At 35.1% G+C, this 13,069-nt stretch overlaps 1 protein-coding gene across 11 annotated transcripts in view; it reads right to left on the bottom strand.

Moving 5' to 3' along the window:
- LOC105463632 (exocyst complex component 1) overlaps nt 1–13,069 on the bottom strand; it is a 53,001-nt gene that overhangs the window by 24,849 nt on the left and 15,083 nt on the right. For 6 of the 11 annotated variants that reach the window (XM_071093390.1, XM_071093393.1, XM_071093389.1 and 3 more), the window contains 4 exons: nt 10,760–10,987; nt 10,424–10,556; nt 9,682–9,791; nt 3,523–3,672 (listed from right to left, as the gene is read on the bottom strand). In XM_071093390.1, coding sequence (XP_070949491.1) covers nt 3,523–3,672; nt 9,682–9,791; nt 10,424–10,556; nt 10,760–10,987 — 621 coding nt within the window. Of the gene's footprint in view, nt 1–3,522; nt 3,673–8,822; nt 8,877–9,681; nt 9,792–10,423; nt 10,557–10,759; nt 10,988–13,069 lie in introns of all 11 variants that reach the window. The other 5 variants (XM_071093384.1, XM_071093386.1, XM_071093383.1 and 2 more) reach the window with 1 other exon arrangement.

The following is a 13,069-nucleotide window of genomic DNA, read 5'->3' as shown; positions in this document are numbered from 1 at the left end:
ATGTATAAAACCAAGCTGTGCTCGGACCACCTTGGGCACATGTCGTCAGGACCTCCTGAGGCTGTGTCACGGGCGCGCGTCCTTAACTTTGGCAAAATAAACTTCCTAAATTGACTGAGATCTGTCTCAGACTGGGGTTTGCAATAATAAGACAAATTCTACAAATGTAAAACTGAAGGGGAGAGAAGACATGTGAGTCATCTTCAAGTACGACTGCCAATCTCAGGAGGCTATTAGCAGAGGAAAACTCCTTTCCTACCCAAGCATGGATGGACCATCTCTACTAACTGCCCTACATGTATGACCCAGAGTTGCAGATAGGGGTAGCAGTCCCGGGAGGAGGAAATCTGGGCAGTCCAAGCTACGTCTATTTTCTGTATACCAAAAAATGGGGCTTTGCTTAGATTCAGCCTCAGTACAGCTAGAGGCAGTGGCTAACGATTCTTATTCCCAAAGAATTTTGAACAAGTTTTTTCTGTTCCTGCCAAAAAGTGAGCTGTGTAAACCTAACCAAGTGCAAATAGCTTTCTGAATTTAATTATGATTTCTTACTAAAGAAACACTGATTTGTCTGTTTCCTTCTTTTTTCTTTCATTCCTTCCTTCCTTCTTCCTTTTTAAGTAAAACTCCTGTTTTTGACAACTCTTCAGCAACCAAATTAGATGATGAGGTAAAAATACATAATCTGTCAAAAGCTCAAATCACAGGATGATACAACATTCCTGAGAAAAAGTCAATTTCATTTAAAAAGCTCATTAATACTGTCAATCAAAAATAAACTCTGAGCAGAGAATGATTCCACAAATCATTACTAGGTTGGCTATAATCTTGTTTCTTCACTTTAAATTACATTCATGAATACTGCATTATATATAAAGATAGGGCAATAATACTCACTGGGAACACAATTAGGCAAAAAGCTTATTGATTACTTATTTGAATATTCACTAGGGGACAAAGCACTTGTTGGCACAAAACTCTTAAGGAAATATAATTTATGTTTAATTATTCAGAATATTAATCCTCCTAAAACTTCAAAAGGCAAAGAATTCCAGTAATGTAAATTTTTTCCTTAAGATAGCTCCAAATCAGAATTCTGTTGAATGAAAACAAGACAAAACAAAATATAACACAACAGTGGAGATGTATAATGCTTAATATACTAATTCTGAGGAACTAAAATAATCTCACTTAAAATAGCCAGCCAGATAATAAGCACCTCAGGAGACTCTTTTTTTTTGAAAAGCATTTTAAAAATTAAAATTTAAAGATATTATGTATTTTACTAAGGTTTATATCCTTAGTAAAATAAATAAGAGATTTGCTTATGATCTCTGTTTAGAAGTGCAAGAGCCAGACTTTACTTTAAATGAGCAAAGGCACTTCAAGAGAAAATACATGAAAACTGATACATAAAAATGTCCTACTGTCAAATATGTCAACACAAATGCATGGATAGGAATATATAATTTGCCTCCTTCTTACTATCACACTTCTCATAAATCTCTACTTAACCCTTCTGCTTTCTTCTGAAGCACGAATCTAAGATACCAGATAGAAGTTGCTTTTACACTAGCAATTCCAATATTCTCATTCCACAGAGACAAAACATATCATTCCTTCCAATTCTAGAACATCTTTTAAGGCCACATTGTCCATATAATTATGATTAATTATTAACACAGTTTATGCATTAGATTTCTTATTTTTAAACTTCAAATTCACAAAAATTTACAGATAAAAGATTTTAGATGTTTCTCTAAAATCTAAAGTATTTAGATTATTTCAGAGTATTTCAGAATTTTAATAAAATGGATCTTCAGCCAGGACTATCTAGAATACTATTAGCTATTTATGTAGTTGACTACATAGGTGGAAATTCTTTAGCTCTGTTTTTTTAAAAAAGGGACATGATGTCCAATTTCTAAACTAAAGGTCAACAGCATAAATGCCAGAAAAGTACTGTCCCTATGGCTTCCTGCTACAATGGCTATTAAATCTAAGTCAGGCCGTGTCATTCCATGGCTCAAAGTCCACCATCTCCCCTGCCTACCGTGCAATATCATGCACAGTAGAAGACAAATCCTTACATGGTCCACAACCCCTTCCAGATCCACCCTGCCCCCACCAAGGTTTGTTCCTGGCTCACAGTGCTCCTACCACACTGGCCTCCCTGCTCTGCAAGCACACCAGGAATGCTCTGCCTTAGGGCACTTGCACTGTGCCTGGAAAACTCTCCTCTGGAAATCCTTATCCAATACCCTTCTCCCAGTCCTGGCATTCCCTGCTTTATTTTCTCTGGAGCACTCAGCAGTACCTTTTAACATACTATATAATTAACATTTTTGTCTGTCTGTCTCCTCTAGAATACGTACTCTGAGAAGGCAAGTATTTGCCTGTTTCCTTCAATGCTGTCTCTCTCAGTGCTTACAAGTGTTAGCACGTAATAGGTGCTCAATTCATTTACCGATTGAATATATGAATAAATGACTTTGCTCTTCCCCAAGTGCAGAATTTTAGTCAGTAATATTGTTCTAAACTCCAAACCCAGCAAGTTCGGCATCAATCTGTTCCTTCTGTTGTTGGAGTCTCTCTTTTGGTTTATATTCTCTATTCCCAACACTATCTTCCTGGCTCAACACTTGATTTCATCTGAATTATTACTTTAGGTTCTTAATTAAATTTCCTTCATCTAATCTTTTCCCATGCTTGAGGAATGCTGGAGGTCCCTATAGGTCATCTTTTTCAACGTAATTTCTCACTGCCCTAGAATAGGAAATTTCTGCTTCGGTCACACTTAACCTCATTGTCCTAGGACAAGCGTATATTTTTCCCACCTTTGTCTGCACATCTCTCTCCCCATCCCTGGAATGCCCTTCCTCTTATTTCTGGTTTATTTAATTGCACTCATTATTTAAACTCAACTGAAGTTCAATATCGTCCATGAAGTTTCCCCCACGGCCTCAAGACAGGGATTTTCCTTGTCTATACTGCCACACACTGAAAATTCATTTCCAGTTTAGTGTTTAATTTTTTGCTGATTGTTTTATGCATGATTCTTCCCAGTCAGATTTAAAGCTCATTAGGGTAGATGCTTATTAGGTAGGCCCCAGGTGCCTGGAATAGTGGAATGCTTGCTTAATAAAGAGACACTTTGTATTTCCTTAACAGAACAGATTATAAATCCACAGAGGGCAAATATCTCACTTATAATCCTCATACTTCCTTGTTTCTATACTGTACATAAAGAAACTCAGGAAATAAGCATAACATTTAACTAAATCGACTGATGCTTCAGGCTACAGTATGGCTTAATATTTTTCCATACTGAAGTTTAAAATTTAGCTCTCCTTTATCCAAGTAAATAAAATGAATGTTATCACTGGTAGACAGCACTGACTAATTTTCTGCTCTGCTAAGAACGTACTGCAGTATTTTAAATTTGGGGAACTGAACACATGACCTCTTGATTCTAAAAGATAATGCTCTATTCTCAGTGAGTAAATGATGGCAAATCCATACCTTTGTTAGTCCTTCATATTTTCCATAATCTGTACTCTTTAGCCACTCCATCAGCTTGGCATATCGGAGCAAATCTCTATGAAATGGATGATGGTTGGGTAAAGTCAGTTCAACAGAGTGTTGAGCAAGAGTCGAACTCTGATCATGACCCTAAAGTGAGTAAATAAGTAAATAAATATAATCGACAGTACAAAGACATATTGTTACAATAAAAAGTCTAAACAATGACCAAAATGTGGCCAAGCCAAACCAATAAGACATAGAAAAATAAAAATAATTAAGAATACAGAAAAATAAAAACCAAATACTTAGACAACTTTTATATCCTGTGTCTATCAAATGAACATTACCACAAGATAATCATAAACACGCAAGAATGGCACTCTGATAAATCAACTACTCATTCCGTCTTCTAAAGGAATGAAGATGGAACGTTTTAATGAAGCTTCTCTCTCTCATACCATATTTCACAATTTACCAAGCAAATGACCTTCTTGATATAGCTTGAATTAAGAAACACAAATAGAAAAATCATTCAAAACAGTCTATACTTATGGTATTCCCATTAGAGTTTATAATATTTAAAACAACAGATAAAAAAACGTAGACTATAAAGTCTTAGAGCTTGGAATTGGAACCTTGGTCATCTGAGTCTTACTTCTGTCTTGGAGCAGATTCAAATTGAAAATACAATTTCCCTACAACAAGCAAAAGGCAAAACAAGACAGATTTATTTGATGTAATTTTCACTCAACCTAATTTGCCTAAATAGTCAGAAGTTATTTGTCAGCATTTTGTGAAAATTTTATTAAAATTACACAGACTGCTGGAGTTTTGGAACTAGTTAACTCATTTCCTGGTAAGGTTACCTAAAGCAAATTATGAATGTGTATTATACTCATTGGTATACATTAGCTTAATAAGCATCCTGAATTTAAAGAATTTAAATTCTTTTAAGTTGAAAGGAATTTCTTTCACCTAATTTATATACTTTACTATATACACAAAATAACCTAGTGATTATGAATTTTTAAAAAATTTCTTTTAAATACAGAGTATTCAGAAAGAATCATTTCTGGCCTAGAGGAATGAGCAGTTCCCTGGTAACTGAGAAAGAAAGACGGAAGTGTAAGACATGCCAAGTACAAAAACCCACATCACTATCCATGTTCCTTCTTCATAAACATTTTCAAATCAGTCTGTTGGAAAATTTTCTTCATGTGAGAATACATCCCCAATTTAAAATGGAAATTAAAAAGAAAAAAGGAAGGACCCATTATACAGAAATTATATATAAAATGGTAGAAAACAACCAATATACTTCTCAGATTCATCTTACTGATATCTACTTAGGTTAACTTGGGAAACTGAACTAGAGATGGCAGAAAAATATCACAAAACGAGACTGACCAGTTCAAAATAACAAGAACTAAAACACGGGGCAACAGAAGTTCACAGCTACCACAGATGTTATACACGAGGTGTATTAATAGGTCCATAATCCCTTTCTGTAATTCTGACATCCAAAAAGCTCTGAAAACTCAGACTAAGCTTGGCACCAGAACAATTTTCATGGTAAAACGTGACCTGAACTGACATGGGCCTATTTATAGTGTTTAGAGTGACTATTCATATTTTTTGTTGCAAAAACATGTGCTTAGAGTGATTATATAATATACAGTATATATACTGTATTGCTTTTCTAAAATCTGAAAAATTCTAAAAACCCACCTGACCCCAAGAATTCTGGATAACAAAGCGTGAACCTATGTGAATGTTTTTTATGGGTGGCTACCTGAATATAAAACAATCACATCTTTCAAAAGAATCAAGGAGGACTAAGAGCTAAAGTGTTGAAGAATGAAACAATTCTATGTATTTAGAATGCCTGGGCCACCACATCTTTTCTGCAAAGGCTAACAATAAAGATGAACAAAATTAATAATATTAAGTAAAATACACAGGTATTACCATTGGACTATTATCTATTTCTATGTTGCCGAAGGTCAATATAAACATTCTATTACAGAAATGTTTTTTAACCAACATGTCAGAAGGATAATCAGGATTCTACAGCATCACATGTATTAGATACTAGGCGGATATAGATATTATAGTTTTAGGTCTACAAATGTCTCCAAATTGTTTTATTTTTTTAAAAATTTATTTTTATTTTTATTAATAGAGATGGGGTCTCACTGTGTTGCCCAGGTTGCCCTCAAACTCTTGAGCTCAAGTTATCCGCCCACCTCAGCCTCCCGAAGTGCTGAATTCCAGGTGTGAGCCCCTGCGCCTGGTCTAAACCGTGTGCCTTAATTGGTCACGCTGATTAAAGGGAAGAATATTTGACAGACTTGTATCATACAAATGTTTAGCAAATAGTTTTTATTAGTAACAATGTATCATTATCCAAAACAATCTTCCTCATTATTTTTTCTCAATGATTCAAGACTCAAAATTATTGTCTATGTTCTTCTACTGCTGTTTACTCAGGCACAAATGTCAATTAACTTGTTCAAGGTAACCCAGCGAGGAGGTAGGAGAGTCAGGATTTGGAACCCAGGAAGTTTGGCTCTAGTGTCTGTACTCTTAAGCACTTTGCTATAGTGACTTTTTAAAAGAAATGATACATTGGGGTCAAAGTTTGAATAAATTTTCAAGATTTGGAATTCTTTCTTTCCGTTATGACATACTTATTCTTGTTTTCTTAAAAATCTGAGCAAAGTTTGAACAAACCTCACAAAAATGAATCTTAATCACAATTCTTTCTAAGCTTTTAACCAGAGATCATCAATCCATGTTTACAAAAATGTGACATATGCTTAAGGAAACAATTTTGTAAAAGAAATTGAATATTGGTTGTCTACAATACGTTTTATTTTATTATAGCTTGTTTCTGTATATGTATGTTGAAAGAAAAATTTCTAAACTTAAGCATATGGTAAAAAGTTCCACTTTTTTAAAAACTTTGGTTTTTTCCTGGTTGTACTTTTAGTTCAGTGCATTTCAGTTCATTTTCATTTTCTCTAATTTACGTGCATAATCAGTCTCATCATGTTGCTAAAGGCAAAAGTAGATAAAATCATGAGGTCTCTGTAGAACCAAAGGGGGAAACAAAAGGCAAAGAGAGTAGTTATCAAAATAAATCTTTCAAGAAACAACCAAAACCATTTTTAAAATGACATATTCTTTATGCAAATATTTCCTGAATTTCATTAACCTTAATTTGACTGTCTGTTTTCAATATCATAATCCTAATTAGTGTAACTGGCCAAATTTTCATACCTGATCTTTCTAGATACACAAATTCCCAGTAAATGTAAAAATTATGGGCAAGAGCCTATAATTTCAATGGAAGTTGAGTGTGTAAGATCTGAAAGATCTAAAAGAAGCTAACTAATCTTTATGTAACATTACTCTCATACTATATTACAGTGAGTTTTATATTAAAATACACTTCAAGTTTCACTAAAGTATAGATAACACAGAAGTATTAATAGGAAAGCTGCATCACAGATAGCATGCTCTGAATCAGTGATTCCCAAATGCAAGATGTTTTTCCTGGCCTATAGCAATAAGAAAAAGTACAATGAAATAAGTGAGTCCTTCATAAAGGTAAACGTATTAATTTTTAAAATCTGAAAGGAAATTCTTATTCTTTTAGTGCCAAAATGTCATTTTAAAACGAAAAGATAATGAAAGTGGATAATAGTATTTCTTTTTCAAGGTCTTTATTTGGTAAAAATAAAAAAATTGGTGATTTGGTCAGTCTCCAAATTTTCTTTTAGTTTTACTAATTTGTGAATTTTAAAAAGACTGAGAATCAGTGCTTTGAAATTACTGTTATATTGTGAACAGATTTTTTTCACTGGATTCTTCAGTATAATATTTGTAAATATTGTAACTATACATTTGCTATAAACTGTATTGCATGGACTCAGTTCAAGTCCTACCTTATCTGCGATTCCTTCCATATCTGACTCCTTAAATTCTCAATAAACTCACTTTTGATTAAACCTTTTTAGCACTTACAGTCCACAGTTCTACAATTAGCAATATATTACACACATTGCTAACGTATATTAGTCTTAACTCCTTACAAAGAGTAAGTACATTAGTTTTAACTTCTTCTTACAAGCATCTTGAGGGTACGAACTATTTCTTATTCTCACATATGGTAGACAGTGAGTACATAATAAGCATACAATGAAAATTTTGTGATTGCCAAAGAGGTGTACCATATTATTTTAATCAACTTTCCCAGCTTGTGCCCCTACCAGGAATAGACATACCCATGTTTCTCAACAATTTTGCTAGGTGACCTGATGCACTGAATGCAACACTAAGAAAATCTCTTTCTTATGCGTGGGATATCTTCTTCCACCTTTTTTGGCACATCCTAGGTTGTCACAGCATTCTGGTATTTAACATGCATCATTCACATGTAATAACACATATTAGCTTTTCAGAAACGGGAAGCATTCATTTTAAACGAAGCCATTAGTTTACAAGGCAAGAAGCAAAATCATAAATAACTGCAGGTTACAACAAACAGTTAAGGGTACAGAAAAGACTATTGTTTATTGGCTGATATTTTCAATACTATCTACAAATGTGGATAACATAATTATCAACAGTGTCATTTTTACAAACTAAGGAACTGTATAGGAATAGATGTTATTGTAGTAATTACCTAAGAAAAACACGAATTAGTAGTTCCTATGTGACATCTAAGCTTACTTTTTTCTTGACACTTTTCAGGTCAAGTGGAATGTTAAGGGAATTTCTCTGATTTCCCCTTACTGTGCTTTTAGTTAGGTGGTCTTCCTTTATGCTCCCACAGTCTCACCACCGTAACATTTATCCCCCTTGAGTATATTATTTGTTTGTCTCCCTTCCCTAGACTGTGAACTACCTGAGGACAGGACTGGTCTCTCATTTATCCCAAGTCAATGTCTGGTATGTACCTCAACCACCTGGCAATACTAAATAAATGAAGGAGTAATATTACTATTATTACTAAATGAAGAATAATACTACTATTTATTACTAAATAAATGAAGTGAGTTGAAAAAATGACAGAAAGAAAAGCAAGCAGAATGAGATTAAATGCCTTTTTGGCCCAAATAGTCTCTACTATGGGACATTAAAAACCAGCTACGAATGTGGTTAACAAGTAGCTTAAATCAGTAAGTTATAATCTGTAAAGATTCTGCTGCTGTTAAGTTTAGCAAACTCTATAGAAAAAAAAAAAAACAAAACAGAATCAGAGAAGCTTGAGCCAAATTTGATGTACTCACAGGAACCGAAAGAAAGTAGGACCTGTTATAGAGTTGAAGGAGGGCCTGAGTAAACTAATTGGAAATAAAATATAGTAAATACAATTGTTTTAGAATATTGCAAAGTGAAAATAAAGTAAAAATCCACTGTTTTCAGGCAGTATTTCTTGATGAACAAGATATCCCCCCAATTTTTTTTCATTCAGTAACTCTAATAAAATAAAAGGGACTTTTAAAAGAGATGAAAAAATAAGAAACCTAATTTATTACATTAGATATTAAAATGGCTTTTATTCAAATCTCCCAAAGGTACTCTTAATATTTTTAATAACAATATTATTACCAAACTCTTAATTATAACATCCTTCTCCATATAAAAATATAGGCAAAGCATTTATATGAAGATTAGATCAACTGAAATTTATGGTTGAGCTATAGTCATTTTCTTAACAAGCATACTATGTTCTAAGTACACAGAACTTACAAAACATTTAAGACACTGAATCAAGTCCTAAGTCTCACCTCAAAATATTGAAAAATAAAACAAGTCCAATAGTAAACATCTAACAAGTTTGGACTTACTTTTATAAGTAAAAATATCTAAGTAGTATATGCAATTAATATGCACAGTTATTTGATTTCTAGAATCAGAGAGCATCAGCTGAAGGGAACTAGACTGTCTACTGAAAGAGGCAGCTGAGGCCCAAAATACATGTATGAGCAAAGAGGCACCTATTTCAAAATATTAAAATCAAATATGTGAAGGAATTGATTGCAACCCCAATTAAACATTATTAACCTTTTTGTGGAAATGTAAGGTTAAGATAATACATAAATAAGCTATAGGAACATGCTCGTCTTAATAATAAAATAAAATTACCTGTTGAACAAAAACATTGTTGAGGTGACTCGCCAGTCTCCGGGCAAAAAGCTCTCGCAAATCACTGAATCGCTGCTGTTGCTGTTTGACTGCCAGAAGCATGTCATGGCCTGATACAGAATGACATTTTGTGACCAGTTTAATGGGTAAAAAGATTTCCTTGATGTTTAATGGAACATTAAACATATCTAAAGTTTTGAATAACCCCTAAGTTGTATGGGTGTATTCATTTACCTGATAAAAGTTAAGCAGGAGAAAAATGGGACTGCACAGTGGTTCTCAAAGTGTGGTCTTGCCTCACCATCGCCTGGGAACTGTTAGAAATGTGGATTCTAAAGCCTCAGCCCAGATCTGCTGAATCTGGGGCTGGGGCCAGGCAATCTATGTTTTTAACAAGACCTCTAGGGATTCTGATGGACACTCAAGTTTTGAAATCCCTGCCTAGAAAAACCTTACGCTCTCTGGTCTAACCAAAGCACCTACTTTCTGCTGGGTTCTGCGGATAGTACTAAATAAAGATCCTGGTGTTGACTATAGTCATTGAGGTCAACTAGAAGGAGGAACTGAAGTAAAAAAGTTCATAGTATCAATAGAAATAAGCAGGAAATCAGTGAAACTTGAATAGCTAATAATGTAACCCTAAACCACTTGTCTCACGTATTTCTTGTCAAAATCTTTATAACAAGTTACAGGCTTAGTCTCAGATTCTTGGTCACATTTTTGTCATTTCTAATGAACATACCTGGTCGAAGAGCTACATTCATGCACTGCAGAAGGGCATCAGCAGCATTGGTGCAGGCCTCAATGCCTCTGGAAGAAGCAAGATCTCCTTCCTGAAGGGCCTTTATATGACCTTTGGCCAAGTCCATGTGGTTCTAGAATATATGCAAACATACCATTTGCATGTGTAATTCTGGGAAATTTACAGGCAAGATGCTACTCAATCCTATCATTAGGTCTTTGGAATTAATTTAAATCCTGTTCTCATAAGGAAATTAGAAAATGTTTACAAATGGGTTTTATATATCATCACTAGTTTTTTTTGTTGTTGTTGGTGGTAATTTATGATCATACTTACCACAAGGAACTCTATCTCAGATAGGAGTTTTACATTATTAGTGTTACTAAGATGAATTAGGTGGTTGCTTTCAGAGATCTGATCCATTTGTTCTTTTACACTTTGGAGCATTTCCTCATAACTGCTCAGCTTCAATTCAATCTGATCTACCTCCTTTAGAGCCTCATCTAGCAATTTCATCAAGATGTTGACTTGTTTTTCAGATGCCATGATTGACTGGATGTTAGCCTACAAAGTTAAAGACCAAAACAAGCAAACAAAAAACACATTTCATGTTACTTAAGTGTGTAAAAGATTAAAGGTGAAATGTTGCTAAATTTCCTTTAAAGTAGAGTAACAAAAATTGATATATACCTACACATCTACTTTAGTTTATCACTTTATGGTCTTCCATGTTTTACACAGTATTTCATGCAGGTACACTTGCCTCTTTATCAATTTTTTTTTTTTTTTTTTTGAGACGGAGCCTCGCTCTGCCGCCCAGGCTGGAGTGCAGTGGCCGGATCTCAGCTCACTGCAAGCTCCGCCTCCCGGGTTCACGCCATTCTCCTGCCTCAGCCTCCCGAGCAGCTGGGACTACAGGCGCCCGCCACCACGCCCGGCTAGTTTTTTGTATTTTTAAAGTAGAGACGGGGTTTCACCGTGTCAGCCAGGATGGTCTTGATCTCCTGACCTCGTGATCCACCCGTCTCGGCCTCCCAAAGTGCTGGGATTACAGGCTTGAGCCACCGCGCCCGGCCTATCAATGTTAAATTGATACACATGCCTTAGGATTTTATACTTCCACAGACTGCACAAGTAAGGTTCCAGAATGCACAAGTACAGTGCCAGAATGTATCATCAGTAATGGCACATTCTCATTTCTATACATTTAGGAGGCATTAGGCCATGTTATCTCTAACATTTCCTCCAATTCTACCAGTTAGAAATTTTCTTAACATCTATGTGAAACACTAAATAAGAGCATAATCACCTATGTGATATCTTAGTTGAGAAAGCAGCGGTGGTATACCAGACTCCGAAGGACACATGAAACTAATTTATAACTGTAGTATGAAGGGAACTAGTAACAGGACGTAGAAGAGCATATGGCTGATAGATAGCTCCTTCTATCATCTTTTTTCTTTTCTCTTTCATTTGCAACTCTGTTTTTCTTCTTCCCCAGGCAAAGCAGTAACAAACCATCATCCCCTCATCACTATTTTCTAAATGATTCTAACTATTGATTCTGAATTCCCTGAAATAAGGAAACTGCCAAATCCAAAATTAAACTGCAAAGCAATATGCTGACTTGGAACATATATACAATATTAATTAGAACAAAAAATATAAATCACTAAGCCATATTAAAAAGGCAAGTAACATGGTATGATGAAAAACCTGGACCAGAAATTTAAAGAATATCATTGTACAGCTGATGCTGTGGTTTCACACGTTATTTATACACTATTCACAGTAAATAAAATATAAGTGCAATACAACTTTAAGAGTCAGCAGGGCTCAGAAGCCACTGACACACTGACATCTCTTAACAGAGCTGGCGTTTGAATCTGCCCAGGATAATTTCTTTCTTAACATCTTAAAATCATTTCTAGGCTTTGCTTTCAGTGAGCTCTGTAAACTTGTAAGCTTGGACTATTTATATAATCTCTCTGGGCCTGAGTCAGACCCCATAACTTCTGTACCTTTCACGTATATAACACTAAAATTTAAGTCTTTAAAATGTTCCTTATCCTCTGAGGGATTTCTTAAATGCTTACCTTTTCTTAAAACCAGAACAAACCCAAATGATTTTAGACTATTCTAGCATAAGAGATGCTGTGCATTTGATTTTTTTGTTTTGTTCTGTTTTGTTTTGTTTTGAGACAGTGTCACTCTGTCACCCAGGCTGGAGTGCAGTGGCACGATCTCAGTTCACGGCAACCTCGGTCTTCCAGGTTCAAGCGATTCTTGTGCCTCAGCCTCCCGAGTAGCTGGGACCACAGCAACATGCCACCATGTCTGGCTAATTTTTTTTTTTTTTTTTTTAAGTAGAGATGGGGTTTTGCCATGTTGGCCAGGCTCGTCTCAAATTCCTGACCTCAGGTGATCTGCTCACCTCAGACTCCCAAAGTGTTGAGATTACAGCTGTGAATCACTGCACCCAGCAGGTGCTGTGCATTTGAATTACACTCAAAAACTGCATACAAAACAAAAAGCTCTATTCTAAAACATTTTAGCAGAGAAGTCACAGATCTCTTTCTCTGGCTCTCCTGTTTTCACCACACTCCCTCCACTCTTCTTTGGTAAATGTTTCACATATTTTAGCCA

Source organism: Macaca nemestrina, chromosome 3 (assembly GCF_043159975.1).
Source record: "Macaca nemestrina isolate mMacNem1 chromosome 3, mMacNem.hap1, whole genome shotgun sequence".
Classification (NCBI taxonomy): domain Eukaryota; kingdom Metazoa; phylum Chordata; class Mammalia; order Primates; family Cercopithecidae; genus Macaca; species Macaca nemestrina.
Note: the sequence above shows the minus strand (reverse complement) of the source record. Positions and strands in the feature narration are given on the sequence as shown.